The sequence below is a fragment of the Streptopelia decaocto genome (assembly GCF_964273445.1).
Source record: "Streptopelia decaocto genome assembly, chromosome: 24".
Lineage (NCBI taxonomy): Eukaryota > Metazoa > Chordata > Aves > Columbiformes > Columbidae > Streptopelia > Streptopelia decaocto.
In genome coordinates, this window is record NC_138679.1 from 274,656 (window position 1) to 287,735 (window position 13,080).

A 13,080-nucleotide genomic window follows, 5' to 3' on the forward strand; every position below is an offset into this window, starting at 1 on the left:
ACGCCCCCGCGCGCGGCCGGGTGGATCGCGGCTCGTTAAAGCCTCGCCGGGGTTTTGTGCCCGGCCCGGGAGTTTCCCTCCGCTCGCCCTGATTTTCCGTCTGTTTTGATGCGGTTCCAGGTGAAAAGGCGGCTCCTCCATGCCAAGCGCAGCGTTCCTGGGGGGCTGCCCTGGGCTCCCCCCTCTCCCCAGGGGCTGCAGGGACAGACGCAGCTCCCGCCCGCAGCAGTGACCCCCCAGCGCACCCGCTCAGGTCCCGTCAGCACCCACGGGCGCCCCGAAGCGAGCACGAGGACGGGACGGGACCCCCCCGGTGTCCACGCCACGGCCCCCCCGGGGTCCCGGTACCTGCTCCGATCCCGCCCGCAGTCCCAGCAGCCGCCGAGCTGCTGCCGCCGCGGTGCGACAGGGACAAGTGCCGCCCGTCCTGCCCCGCGGGCCGGGACAGCCCCGCCACACCTCCCGCGCGGGCCCGGCCCGCACCCCCGGCTCCCCCCCGCTGCCCGGAAACCGCCCCGATTGACCGCCTCACACGACTCGGCTCAGAACAGCCCGGAGCTGCCGCTGCGGGAGCCGTTCCCGTGGGAGCTGCCGGGGGACGGGGACGCGGTGTCACGGCCGGGGTGTCCCCGCCACCCTCCCGGCGGGGGGCCGGGGGTCCTGAGCCGGGTGCGAGGGCAGCGGGGGGGTACGAGCATCCCCGGGGGGTGTTCAGGGCAGATTTGGGCAATCAAGGCTGAACTGGCTTCAGCCGGGAGCGCTCGGCCCCGCCCGGAGCCCCCGGGTCCGGCAGCCGCTCAGGTGAACACGGGGAAGGCGGCAGCGGGCGACCCGGCCGAGGAAGAGGAGACCAAAGGCACAAACGGACCGAGCAGCCCGAGGTGGCGGCGCCGGGGCTGCGAGCCCAGCTGGGCAGGAGCCGCCTCGTTAGTGAGGGCAGCGAACGAGACCAGAGCCAGCCCGGGGGCCCCAGCGCTCCCCGCCCACACGCTCCAGCCAGGCTCCACCGCGGTGGTCCTGCATTAGCCATCATCAGATTAATTGCTCGTTGCAATTAACCACAGAAACCTGGAGGCAATTAACCAAGTGCTGGCCCAACAGTTCATAAAGCATTTACTGCGCAGTCATGAATAACTCACTTCAGGTCCATAAACAACGCAGCTGCATCGTGTCCCTGTGTCCCCTCCGGGCGCTGGGTGACAGTGGGGGTGTATTTGGTGCATCCCGTCCTGGAGCTGCTCCTCACCCCCGAAACGGGAGGGGAAAGCTCCCCCGAACGCTGCCCAGGGGCCGGGGCTGCGACCGGAGCCAAATCGAGTTGTCGGGAATTCTCGCGCCAAGGTGGCGAGCGGCGGCACGAGCTGGTTTGGAATCACAGAATCGTTTGGCTGGAAAAGATCGAGTCCACTCATTCCCCACCCCATCCCTGCCCCCTGTCCTGAGAACCTCGTGTCCGTCTGTCCAGCCCTCCAGGGATGGTGGCTCCAGCACTGCCCTGGGCAGCCTGTTCAATGCCCCACAGCCCTTTGGGGAAGAAATTGTTCCCAAATCCAACCTCAACCTCCCCTGGGCAACTTGAGGCCGTTTCCTCTGCTCCTGGCGCTTGTTCCTGGGGAACATCAACCCTTGACCATTGTGGGGTCCTTCCCACCCCGCTGCAAGGGACTTTTTGCAATCACAACAATTAACATTGATCCAGCTCCGTCCCCACATACAAGCAGTTTCTCCCATCCCGGTCCCCAAGCCCATCACCTGCCTGTAGCTCCTGCTGTCCCCTGGCAGCTTCTCCACCGCCACGGCGACCCCGGCAGCTCCCGCGGCGCCGGTGCCGGGTCCTGGAGCAGCGTCCACAAGGAAGTTCGGTGTTTCGGGGCTCATTTGCCATCTCCTACCCGGTGCTGCCTCCCTGCCCTGGTGGCACCTGCAGCACTGGAACCCCGGGAAGACCCTGGGACAAAGGTGACACCGGCACCACCAGGAAGGGCCGACAGCCGCTTGGCCATGGCAGGGACACCCAAACCTCCACGTCCCCCGCTGCCACAGCCACTCGCTGTTTCCGGCACCACGTGGCGGGTGACTCCGGGCACCCGGGAACTGACAGCGCCGGCAGAGAACGGCCGAGCTCACCCCGGCAACCGCGGCCGGCAAAGATGACATTTTTACCAATCAATCACCCCCTGCAATTAGCTGAACCCCCCCATGCAATTAAGAGAGTGCCGGGAGGCTGCGCGCAGCCCAGCGCCGGGGCGCAGGATGCCACCGGGCGCCGCGGTGACCGTCCCAGCGCGTCCCCTCCCGGGGCACAGGGGACCCCAGCGGGGGCTGCTCCGTGGCAGCGGTGGCCGGATCCTTGTGCAGGGAAGAATTAAACCTTTGAGCCTGTTTTTACCCCCCCCAGCTCCAGCCCGAGCAGCCGCGAAGCCCCATTTGTTCAGAGGAAACAACAATACTAACTTAGAAACGCTCCCCTGCGGGACGGGGCCGATCTCGCCCCGTGCAGCCCCCCCCTCCAGCCGCCACCTCCTGGGCTCCCCTTAGCGCCCCAAACTCCGGTCCTGGCTCAGCAGATGACGATGGGGCCGTCACTGTGTGATGGATGATGGACGGGCGGCGCTGCCACCCCGGGGAAACTGAGGCACGGAGCAGCGCAGCCGAGGCGCCTGGCCCTGGGGCCGCGTGGGGTCCTTGTCCCCAGTAACCGTGGCAGAAAGGGCCTGCAGAGGGGACACCAGGGGGCCACCCCCGCAGGGACAGGGACGCGCCAGGAGGTCAGTGCTGGAGCTCAGGGCACCCAGCAGCACCTCTAAGAGCCCTAAAGGTGCCGAGAACACAGGTCAGCTGCGACTTTGATAGCACCCTAAGTAACCACTGCCATCGCCAAGCCATCACCGTCGCGTTAAATAAAACACATTGCCAGTGAGGTCATCTAATAGCCTATTATTTTTTTATTTGAACTTTTTACCTTCACCTCTTCCTCCGTGCTGACTCAGCTCCTTTGCTTGGCACTTTAATTCCTGCCCCATTTGCGAGATTGATACGGGCTCCGGCGCAGCCTGGTCGGGCGGTGGGAGCGGAGGCGGGCGCCGGCGTTCCTGGGCTCGCGCCATCTCCACTGCTCCTGGCGCTTGTTCCTGGGGAGCAGAGCCCGACCCCCCTGGCTCCAAGCTCCTTTCAGGCAGTTCAGAGATCAGAAGGTCTCCCCTCAGCTCCTGTTCTCCAGCTGAGCCCCCCAGGTCCCTCAGCCGCTCCATCACCCTTGTGCTCCAGCCCCTCACCAGCTCCGTTCCCTTCTCTCCACTCGCTCAGCACCTCAAGCTCTTTCCTGGCGCGAGGGGCCCAGAACTGCCCCAGGATCTGGGGCACAACCTTTGTGAGGACACGGAGAAATCCCAGTGGCTGCTCCAGGGGCACCTGCCAGGTCCTCCCGCCTCCAGGACGCTCCAGCCCCTCCGTCCCCGATCCGGCCGCCGGCAGAGCAGACCCAGACCCAGACCCAGACTCAGGAACATGCATCTAGTCAACACCCTTTTATTAAAAACAATTACAAAAAAGTTACAGGTTACAATAATTACGTACAACCCAAAAACCTCTTACCAACCACAAACCTCTGGTTTTACAGTGTTACGGTGCCGGGTCTGGCGCTCGCTCTGCCCCACGCGGGGGGACGCGGTCCCGCAGCCCCCGCCCCGCCAGCCTCATTCCAGGGGGTCTCAGCTGAACCGTGGGAACAGAGGGGAGTGCCCGCGGTCCCTGGGCCGGCAGGACCCGCTGACACGTCCTGCCCCCCCGCGCGGGCGGCGGACGGGGCCGAGCCCCCGGCTCCGGCAGGACCGCGGCACCGCGGGGCCGCGCTGGGAACGTGCCGGCGGCTGCCGGGACCACCCGTCGGGTAACCGTGGGACCCCGAAGCAAGAGCTGGATGCAAAACCTCACAGGCTGCACGGGGAACGGGCAGAACGCTCCGTGTTCGCTCTGCTGCTGCAGCCGGGGTGACGATAAACGGGAGACAGACAAGGGAGAGGCCGGAGCGGGAATCAACCTCTCCCTGAACAGGCTGCGTCTCTGCCCGGCCCAGGAGCAGCGATGGCACAGGGGACCGACAAGGTGTCCTGGAGACGGGAGGGAGGCTGCGAGGAGAGCGGGACGGACGTGCCCTGCGAGCAGCGGGGAAGGCTCACAGCCCAAAATCTGGGTAACAAAGAGGCTGGGAGCCTGTGGCACCGCCCGCCAGAGGAAACACAGCAGGGCTCACAACAACAAGAGCTTTTATGTCCCCTCTGCTCCTGGTGGCTTCAGGCAGGGGTCAGGAAGCCACATCGTCACCTCCGAGGACACCGGGGCTGGGCAGTGACACCGCTCCCGCTGGGGAGGACGCGGCGATCGCTGCTCAGACCACCGGCTGTAATGGGGCTGGGCTGCTGCTACGGGACCTCACCCATCAGGGACCGTTCAACCAGCTCTGTCGTCCCCAGCAGCAGCGGGGCCGGGGCAGAGACCCCACAACCAGCCAGTCTGCCCCAGTCACCAAAATGCGACAGAGACGCTCTCAACAGCTGCTCTTGTCCGGGGGGCGGAAACTGGGGCTTTTGCTCTCTTTCTTAAAACACCCAACATGTAAACTAGTTTAGAAGAACAACTTTCAACTATTGCTTTTGCTCTGGCCTGCAGCGAGTGCCCGCGCAGGGACAGACCGGGACAGTCCTGCGGGCTGGCAGGGGCCACCCCGAGGCGCCCCCAAAACCCCGATCCCTACAAATGAACTCGCTGGAGCCGCGATGGAAGCCCAGGGTCAGGACAGCTTGTTCCAGCCGCAGACACGATGCCGCTCGCACCACTGGAAAGCTGCTGCTCGGCCCAGGGAGCCCCGTTTGTCCCAGTCCTGCTGTCCTTGTCTCACTATGACGCCCTGAGGTCTGAGCAAGGTCTGACCCTCGTGTTTCGCCCTTCGCAGCGATGGCGCCACGGGGACACCGGCCCCCGCTCGGCAGATCACCTGGGCGGCAGCAGGCGGGAACTCCCCTGGCCCTATCTCGCTCCTCGCGGCTCCGGCGTCCTGCTCCGCTCCAGCATGTTCTCAGGTCCTCAGCTCTCGCCACCCCTCGCACATCAGCCATGCAATCCCTTCACTTTACAGCTTCTTGCCCAACTTTCTTCCATTTCCCCTCATCTCCAAACACTGCAGGAACCCACCAGCTTTGGAGGACAGAGGCAATTTAAGTAACATTTGGAAAAAAAAGAAAACGATCTACCTTTAACTGACCCAGAAAGATCTCTCTGTACGTATCTCTAAAAGCTTCTCCTAGGAACCAAGATGTTCTCTCTGGCCGTGCTACTCAAAACCACCTTGCCATGCGCCTACGAGGCAACTGTACCACAGAACATCCCTCGGGTGGAGCGAAGAGGATCCGAGAGCCGCTACCTGGACACGGCAGAGCCGGTGCCGCTGGCCGCGCCGGCAGCGGCCCTGGCGGCCCGTGGGTACCTGAGGTGCGCGGGGAGGCTGGCGTGGCATGCGGCTGCGTACGGTGGACAGTGTTACTCTGAGCATTTATTGCACTGCTTCAAGAGGTGGAGGAGGAACAGGAGAGAGAGAAAGCGCGAGTCATCGTTTCACTTTAGCGTCTTCTTTGATCTTCCAGACCATCAGCTCCATGCAAGCTCGGGCGTCCTCGCTGGAGTCGTGTCCTTCCACTGGGGACAGAAAGACAAGGAGGGCGGTGACCCCCGGCCTGGGCAGCCCCCGCACAAAGCACGGCCGAAAATTCCCAAACAAGCTCCTGCCCGGCACCGCTGGCCCAGCTGCTCGTCACCCTCTGCCACGGCAACCGCGGAGCATCCGTGATCACCGTGAGCCACAGCGACAGGTTCCAAGTAGATGAATTTCCACTAAACACATTTTTTGCCGGACTTCAGCCTGACACCATTCCCATTTAAATTAAGGGCTGAAGTTCTGCTAATCTGCAGGCCCTCAGGTCACAGAGCACCTGCTCGGAGGCCTCAGTTTCTCCAGCAACCTGTTTGCAAAGTACTCGAGGAAGGTGGAAAAAATATCACGGAATAGTTTGGGTTGGAGGGCCCTTCCCCGCTCCCCAGTGCCCCCCGCCATGACAGGGACATCGTCACCAGCTCAGGGCGCTCAGACCCCGTCCAGCCTGGCCTGGGGTGTCTCAGGGATGGTTCATCCACCACCTCTCTGGGAACCTGGGCCAGGCTCTCACCACCCTCAGGACAACAATTCCTTCCTCCAATCGCTTCAAACAGAAAGATCAATCGGAGTTTGCCAGAGAGAGAAGGGAAGGTGTGACATGGCCTTGACAGAGCTGCCTCTGGCCTTCTCACAGCCCTCTGTGGTCCCCAGGTGACACAGAGAGGGAAGCAGCAAGTGATGCTGTTCCTCAGAACAGCGTTTAAACTCAAACCTCACACACTGGCCCGTTCACAGCTACTGCCAGACACTATACAGGAAAAAGAAAAGCTCAGGAGCAAGAGGATGGGGCTCAAGGAGAGCAGAGGAAGGCAGGAACAAGGCGCCCACATCCAGCTGGACGGGACACGAGACCCTCGCTCTCAGCTCCCCCTTGGTCTCACCGTTGTCCTGGATGATGCGCTTGAGGTAGTCTGCCATCAGCGTCCGGAGAGCCCGTTTGTACGGCAAGCCCAGCCGGTGAGGAAAGACGATGGCGGTATCCACCACGGTGCCATGGATAAGCTGCAGGGAGGAAGCATGAAAAACAAACAACGGAGTTATTTTCCCTCTTCCGAAGGGACAGACACTCCTCAGGATTAACCACGCAGCAAATCTTGGGTCAGGCTCTGCGTCATGTAATCGCCCGGCTCCGACCCAACCAGTCTCGCAAGAGGCCGTGGCTGAACCAGCCGACTCCCGCCGAAGGACGCGCGCGCACGAGCTCCCGGAGCCCGGCCGGCCTGCGCGCCCGCCCCAACCCGGCACCGCACGGCCAGGGCGGCCGAAATTCAGGGCTGACTCAGCTTGCACAACTCAAATGCCAGGCCAGGCCAACCCTCAACACCCTGGAGAAGCTGGCGCAGCTCTGAGAGTGTCTTTCGCAACAAAAAACTAAGCCGAGGAACCAGTTGACCCCACAAAGCTTCTAAGAACCTTTCAACTGCTTCTCAAGATGTGGAGCGAAGCGGAAGGATGTGCAAGTCAAACCGTACCCACCCCGCTGTACATCACGCTGCTGCTACACAAGAAGCCTGAGCTTCCAGGCGCAAACCACCCTGGAAACCTCGGGCCCGCAGCAGCGAGTCAACAGGAAGTTTATAACAGCGCTGGCTTAGCAAGGACGAGATGGGAAAGGGAGATCTGAACTTGTGGGTGTAAGGATCCCCACGGGGGACGGGGGGAGGCCCTGGCGGGTCCCATGTCAAAGTGCCCAGGGACACAGGAGAGGCCAGAGGTTTGCTGTCCTCCAGGTACGAAGTGGCATCACGCTGGAGGAACTGAGGATGCTGAACAGGTCACCGCGTCACCTGCACTGTGCCAAGGGGCCTGGGCGGCACCAAAAGGTCCAACAGAATCCATAACCATGGGGCAAGCTGGCTTATTTTAAATACTAATTTGTTACTCTCAGGCTAAGACGAGATTAATCTTCTGTTGCCAGGAATACGCGTTCAGCGCGAGCTGAAGGAACGTGGATGAAGGCAGTCCCGTATCTCCAGCACAGGAGTAAAGTGCCGGGTCTAAGAGATAAACCTGTGTGCCTGACCAAAAGACGACTCTGCAAGTCTCGGCACAGGATGACTCAGACAGGACCCAGATCATCCCGTCAGTAATAGTTCCACAGCCCAGCTCCGTAGATGCCTGAGAACAGCTGTGGTTTAACAGAAACAACCTGCTATGCTCTTTGGAGTATAAAACTGCCAACATTATGGATAATCTCTCTGAGACTGCAGCCAAGTTTGGCACCCGCCCAGGCACAATGATAATTATTTATGTAGATCAGGAAGACTGAGGAAGCAGGATAATATAGCTTTAAATAAAAATGGAAATGCTATCAGCATTTGGAGCTTGCCGTGGCCATTAGCGAGATGTCGACTTTACTGCCACAGCCTTCAGACATTACGACTTGACATGTCACCGCCTGTCACGCTCTGCTATATGGCTCTCGGGTTCGTTCTCTTGGCAGCATCTGCGACCCTGAGGGAAAATCGTGCCTTTAAGAGGCCAACGCAGTCATCCCGTGCTGATAAAACTGCAAATAATTTTTTGATGATGATGACGAACTCTCCGAGAGGCTGGGATAAAGGGTGCCGGAGAGGTAAAGCGCTGCGCGGGCACTAAAAGCTCCCTCTTCCAAAGCACCGGCGGGGGCTGGCAGCCTCGGCTTCTCCATCACAGAAGCTGTGCGGTAAAGAACGGCTGCGGGAGGTTCTGGCTTGTGAGCACAGCCGAAGCCTCCGCTCTGCCTGCTGCACGCTTCCTTGCGACCCCAAACAAGCCCTGGGGATTCACGTTCGGAGCGGAGGGCAGAGGAGAGCAGAGACGGGAACAAACAGTTCCTAAACGTAAAACACACCAGGTGGGAAAGAACCAGAGAGGGATGAAACACAAGACACACGAATTACCTTTAGTGCAAATAAGTCGCTTTCCAAGCTGTGCCCTATCAATATGGTGTCTGCACTGAACATGTTCAGTAGGACGGCCTGGACGTCCCGCAGGGTGATGCTTGTGTTCTCCAGGTCCTCTTCTGTCACACCTGAGAACCTGCAGAGCCAGAGCAGGACGGAAAGCTTCCTCACTGAGCCAACTCCGCAAGACCCAAAGCGTCTCATCGACTAGGAAGTGGTGGTCAGTGGAATTCACAAGCACTGCCAACCATTCCCCCCAGACTCCTGATTCTGAGCACAAGACTGTTCTTACCTGGTGTTGTAGTCCACCACCTTGGTGTCGGGTTTGACAAAGGTGTCATAAACCACTTTCAGGTCTGAGTTGATCACAGTTACTCTTGTCAGCTCCAGTCCTTGCTTAGTGTAGCACTGCAAGGAACAGAGCAAACGTGAAAGTCAAGCACACGCCGACCACAGCACGGGATCGACAGAGCCGCTCGTCGAACGGCTCCAGCTCCCAAAACGCAGCAGATCCAGGAGCCAGGGGGGTCGGGCTCTGCTCCCCAGGAACAAGCGCCAGGAGCAGAGGAAACGGCCTCAAGTGGCGCCAGGGGAGGTTGAGGTTGGATCTGGGAACAGTTTCTTCCCCAAAGGGCTGTGGGGCATTGAACAGGCTGCCCAGGGCAGTGCTGGAGTCACCAGCCCTGGAGGGCTGGACAGACGGACACGAGGTTCTCAGGACACGGGGCAGGAACGGGGTGGGTTATGGTTGGACTCCATGATCTTGAGGGTATTTTTCAACCAAAATGATTCTGTGCTTCTAATTTAAATGTGTAAGACTACTACGATTTTGAGTCCCCAGCAGAAAGGAAGGATGATGGTGGGGAAACAGCTTTTCTTCAGCCACTTGTATCACACCCTGCTCTTCCTCACAAAGCTTCATTTGGCTCGTGCACTGCCCCGCCATCAGGGACCCACCATTTCGCAGTCCAGCGCGTAGATTCCAGGGTAGCCGTCGGTCGTAGGCAGCTTCTCAAACGTCTTCACGAAGCCGTCCAGGCTCTCCTTCCGCCCGTCGTGGACGTGTTGCTTAAAGGAAAGAAGATGCCTCAGAATAAAAGCGTTCCATGCCTTATTTCTCACTTCCTCAATGTTTCCCTAAAGAACTCAGTATCTGAGCCTTTGCTGGGCAGCTTAATCCACTGGCATTTGCTTAGAATAAATGAAACCACCTCACTCCAGAGAGATGAATCTCTTCTTTCCTGCCAAAAACCAAATGTTCCTACCTTTGCACAGCGAAAGTTATTTAAGAAGCACTTGTCTCCCCTCAGTAAGGCAAGCTGCCATTCTTCTAGAAGCTTAAGCAATGATTACACAACCATCACATCTGTAAGCGGAGGACAAATGTCACTGCGAATAAAAAGGTGTTGCTCAATCACCTACCTTAGCGACCTGGCAGCCCGGTGAGCCCACAGCTCCCGAGCAGCAGCTGTAGTGAGTTTCCCATCCGCCCGGCACTGAAAGAGAGGAGAGAAAGAGTCAAAGAGAAGAATCCTGTTAACGAGAGACAAAGTTCAGCTCTCGCATGCGGAGATATCCTGGATGAGCACAGCAACAATTATACGTCAGACAAAGGTGAAAAATAAGAATGGATTTGCACGAGTGATCTAAAGAGTTTAAGCCTCTGTTACTCAGCCAGACAAACTCCAGAAGCCACCCGGGTGACGGAAACGCAGAGCAGAGCTCAAAGCAGGTTAGTGTCGTGCTGCAAATGAACCCGACCCAGAGCAGCAAACTCCGCTGGGCAGTGACAGACACCCAGTGCCCCAGGTCAGCTCCCGGAAAGACCCATTTCTTCAAAAGGCACAGGACGGGGGTTTGGTTTGGTTTCCTTGTTTTAAACACCGATGAACAGTCTCGGCTCCAGCCCAGCCTCCCGTTCTCCCCAGCAGCTCTTTGCAGGGCGATTTCAGCAGCAGCAGGGCCACCCAGTGACACAGCTGGGAACTGTCACAGCCGGGGAGCAGGACCAGCCCCACACCCACAGACGTTCACAGCAGCACAGGGGCAGACTGTCCGCAGCACGGCCGGTGAGGAGGCGCATCGGAACCCACCTCTCTGTTTGCGCAGCCGTCCCCAGTGATGGACACACTCCTCCTTGCGAATGCAGCTTCCGGAGGCCGAGACCATGTACTCGGTGCCACAGCGACAGCAAACCCTGCAGGAGGCTTGAAGAGAGGAGAGAGGCAAGAGACGGGTCACTTGAAACCCTCCACCTGCTAAACCTGGCCAAAGCACAGTAAATCAGAATCACCCAAGCCCCGAATGCCGATGAAACAACTTTTCCTCTTAAAAAGGATTCCAAGTGTTGTTTCAAACTCCCATAAAGATGCAGCAATCCCTCTGAAAATGCAGCCCGGTAGCATTTGCCCTTCAAACACTTCTCAGAGGCAAACACAGAATCACAGAATCATTTGGGTTGGAAAAGCCCCTCAAGATGATCAAGTCCAACCATAACCCACCCTGTCCCTGCCCCATGTCCTGAGAACCTCATGTCCGTCTGTCCAGCCCTCCAGGGATGGTGACTCCAGCACTGCCCTGGGCAGCCTGTTCAATGCCCCACAGCCCTTTGGGGAAGAAACTGTTCCTAAATCCAACCTCAACCTCCCCGGCGCAACCTCAGGCTCTCCACTGGTTTTGGTGCACAACATCAGCCCCACCACAGTTCACATCAACATTTGCTGCATTGTTTCTCCATCCACATCAAATTATCTTGTACTCTAACACAGTTATTTTAAGAAACAGGAAAAATAAGTCATTCCTTGCACACCAGAGCTAATGAAGCCTGGTTTCCAGGGGTCTGTGCCTTGTCACTTCTAAATGACATTCAAGTTCTTCCTGGGCACAGTTTCTGTGGGGATTCTCCAGCATCCGAACAGGGGACGCTTCCGGCACAGCCCGTCAGGGAGCCGCCCGCCCTGCTCCTCAGGTCCGTGCGGTTCCCCGAGCTCCACTGCCAACACTGAACCTGCCGGCACATTCCCGGCTCTGTTACACCAGTCTAGACCACTTTGTCCCCTGACCGTGGTTGCAGCATTAACAGGCTAGCAATAGCTTTAGTTAGATAAAAACAAATTGAAAGAACCTGCAACATCTGCAGGAAACTGCACAAACAGAGCAATGAACATGATCTCAGAATCATACATAGGAGCTGGCTGGTCAACTGGAGAAAAGGGCTCTGACAAACCCAGTGTTCGACAGTGTTAATGCGAGAGCTTTCCCAGGCTGCCTCAGCAAGCGCAGGACAAATGTAGACACAAGGTGTTAACACGGATGAGCACTTAACACACTTCAGCGAGGTCTCTCCAAAGAGACGCCCAGAGGAGTGCGGCACATCCTCGTGTGTGTCCGACCCTGCTGCACCGCAGCCCGTCCTGCCCGGTGCCCTCGTGTGTGTCTGACCCTGCTGCACCGGAGCCCGTCCTGCCCGGTGCCCTCGTGTGTGTCTGATCCCGCTGCACCGCAGCCCGTCCTGCCTGGTGCCCTCGTGTGTGTCTGACCCTGCTGCACCGCAGCCCGTCCTGCCTGGTGCCCTCGTGTGTGTCTGACCCTGCTGCACCGCAGCCCGTCCTGCCCGGTGCCCTCGTGTGTGTCTGACCCTGCTGCACCGCAGCCCGTCCTGCCCGGTGCCCTCGTGTGTGTCTGACCCTGCTGCACCGCAGCCCGTCCTGCCCGGTGCCCTCGTGTGTGTCTGACCCTGCTGCGCCGCAGCCCGTCCTGCCCGGTGCCCTCGTGTGTGTCTGACCCTGCTGCACCGCAGCCCGTCCTGCCCGGTGCCCTCGTGTGTGTCTGATCCCGCTGCGCCGCAGCCCGTCCTGCCCGGTGCCCTCGTGTGTGTCTGACCCTGCTGCACCGCAGCCCGTCCTGCCCGGTGCCCTCTTGAAAGGCAGCGGCCGTCTGCAGCCACGCTGCTGCCCTCGCAGACAGCTCACGGCCAGGGAGACCCGTCGCAACACAGAAAACGCTCCGCGCTGCGACCGAGAATCTCTCTACGCACAAAGGCCACCTGCCAGCGGCCCGGGCGCCTGCGGCTGCCATGTGTCTAGCAGACCCTGCAGAACGAAGGAGCCAGCAGAGCTTACAGTCCATCGTTTTCTTCTCCTCCGCAGTGAAGAGGACGGCGCGGCCGGGCCTCTCCGGGTGCGGCATGGGGTAACCGTTCTCCTTCAGCTGCTCCTCGGTCATGAGATACTCCTTGAGTCGCCGGTACAAGGCAGCTCCTGCACACACAGACAGCGCTGAAGACAGATCACCCAAGTACGGGCTGGTTATTTTACCGATTTTGCTTTATCAGGCCTCCTGGCAGGGCCCCCACTGTTCTAAACTTGCTTCCACCGCCTTTGCTCTGGACCGACAGAGAAGTAGGTGCCCGGGCAGTATTTTTTGGTGCAGAGGTGATTTTTAACCTCTTTGACAACCTGCATCAAGTCTGGAAAACGGCTGAACAGG

The 13,080-nt window shown here is 59.4% G+C and overlaps 1 protein-coding gene across 2 annotated transcripts in view; it reads right to left on the minus strand.

Annotated features, from left to right (window-relative positions):
* Positions 1-3,512: 3,512 nt before the first annotated feature.
* REXO1 (RNA exonuclease 1 homolog) overlaps positions 3,513-13,080 on the minus strand; it is a 30,183-nt gene continuing 20,615 nt past the window's right edge. The window contains exons 9-16 of one of the 2 annotated variants that reach the window (XM_082071855.1): positions 12,714-12,851; positions 10,686-10,799; positions 10,015-10,088; positions 9,550-9,660; positions 8,885-9,000; positions 8,590-8,728; positions 6,589-6,709; positions 3,513-5,691 (exon numbers count right to left, since the gene is read on the minus strand). In XM_082071855.1, the coding sequence (XP_081927981.1) occupies positions 5,603-5,691; positions 6,589-6,709; positions 8,590-8,728; positions 8,885-9,000; positions 9,550-9,660; positions 10,015-10,088; positions 10,686-10,799; positions 12,714-12,851 (902 nt within the window). In that variant the 3' untranslated portion in view covers positions 3,513-5,602. The remainder of the gene's footprint in view (positions 5,692-6,588; positions 6,710-8,589; positions 8,729-8,884; positions 9,001-9,549; positions 9,661-10,014; positions 10,089-10,685; positions 10,800-12,713; positions 12,852-13,080) is intronic. The other variant, XM_082071856.1, reaches the window with a different exon arrangement.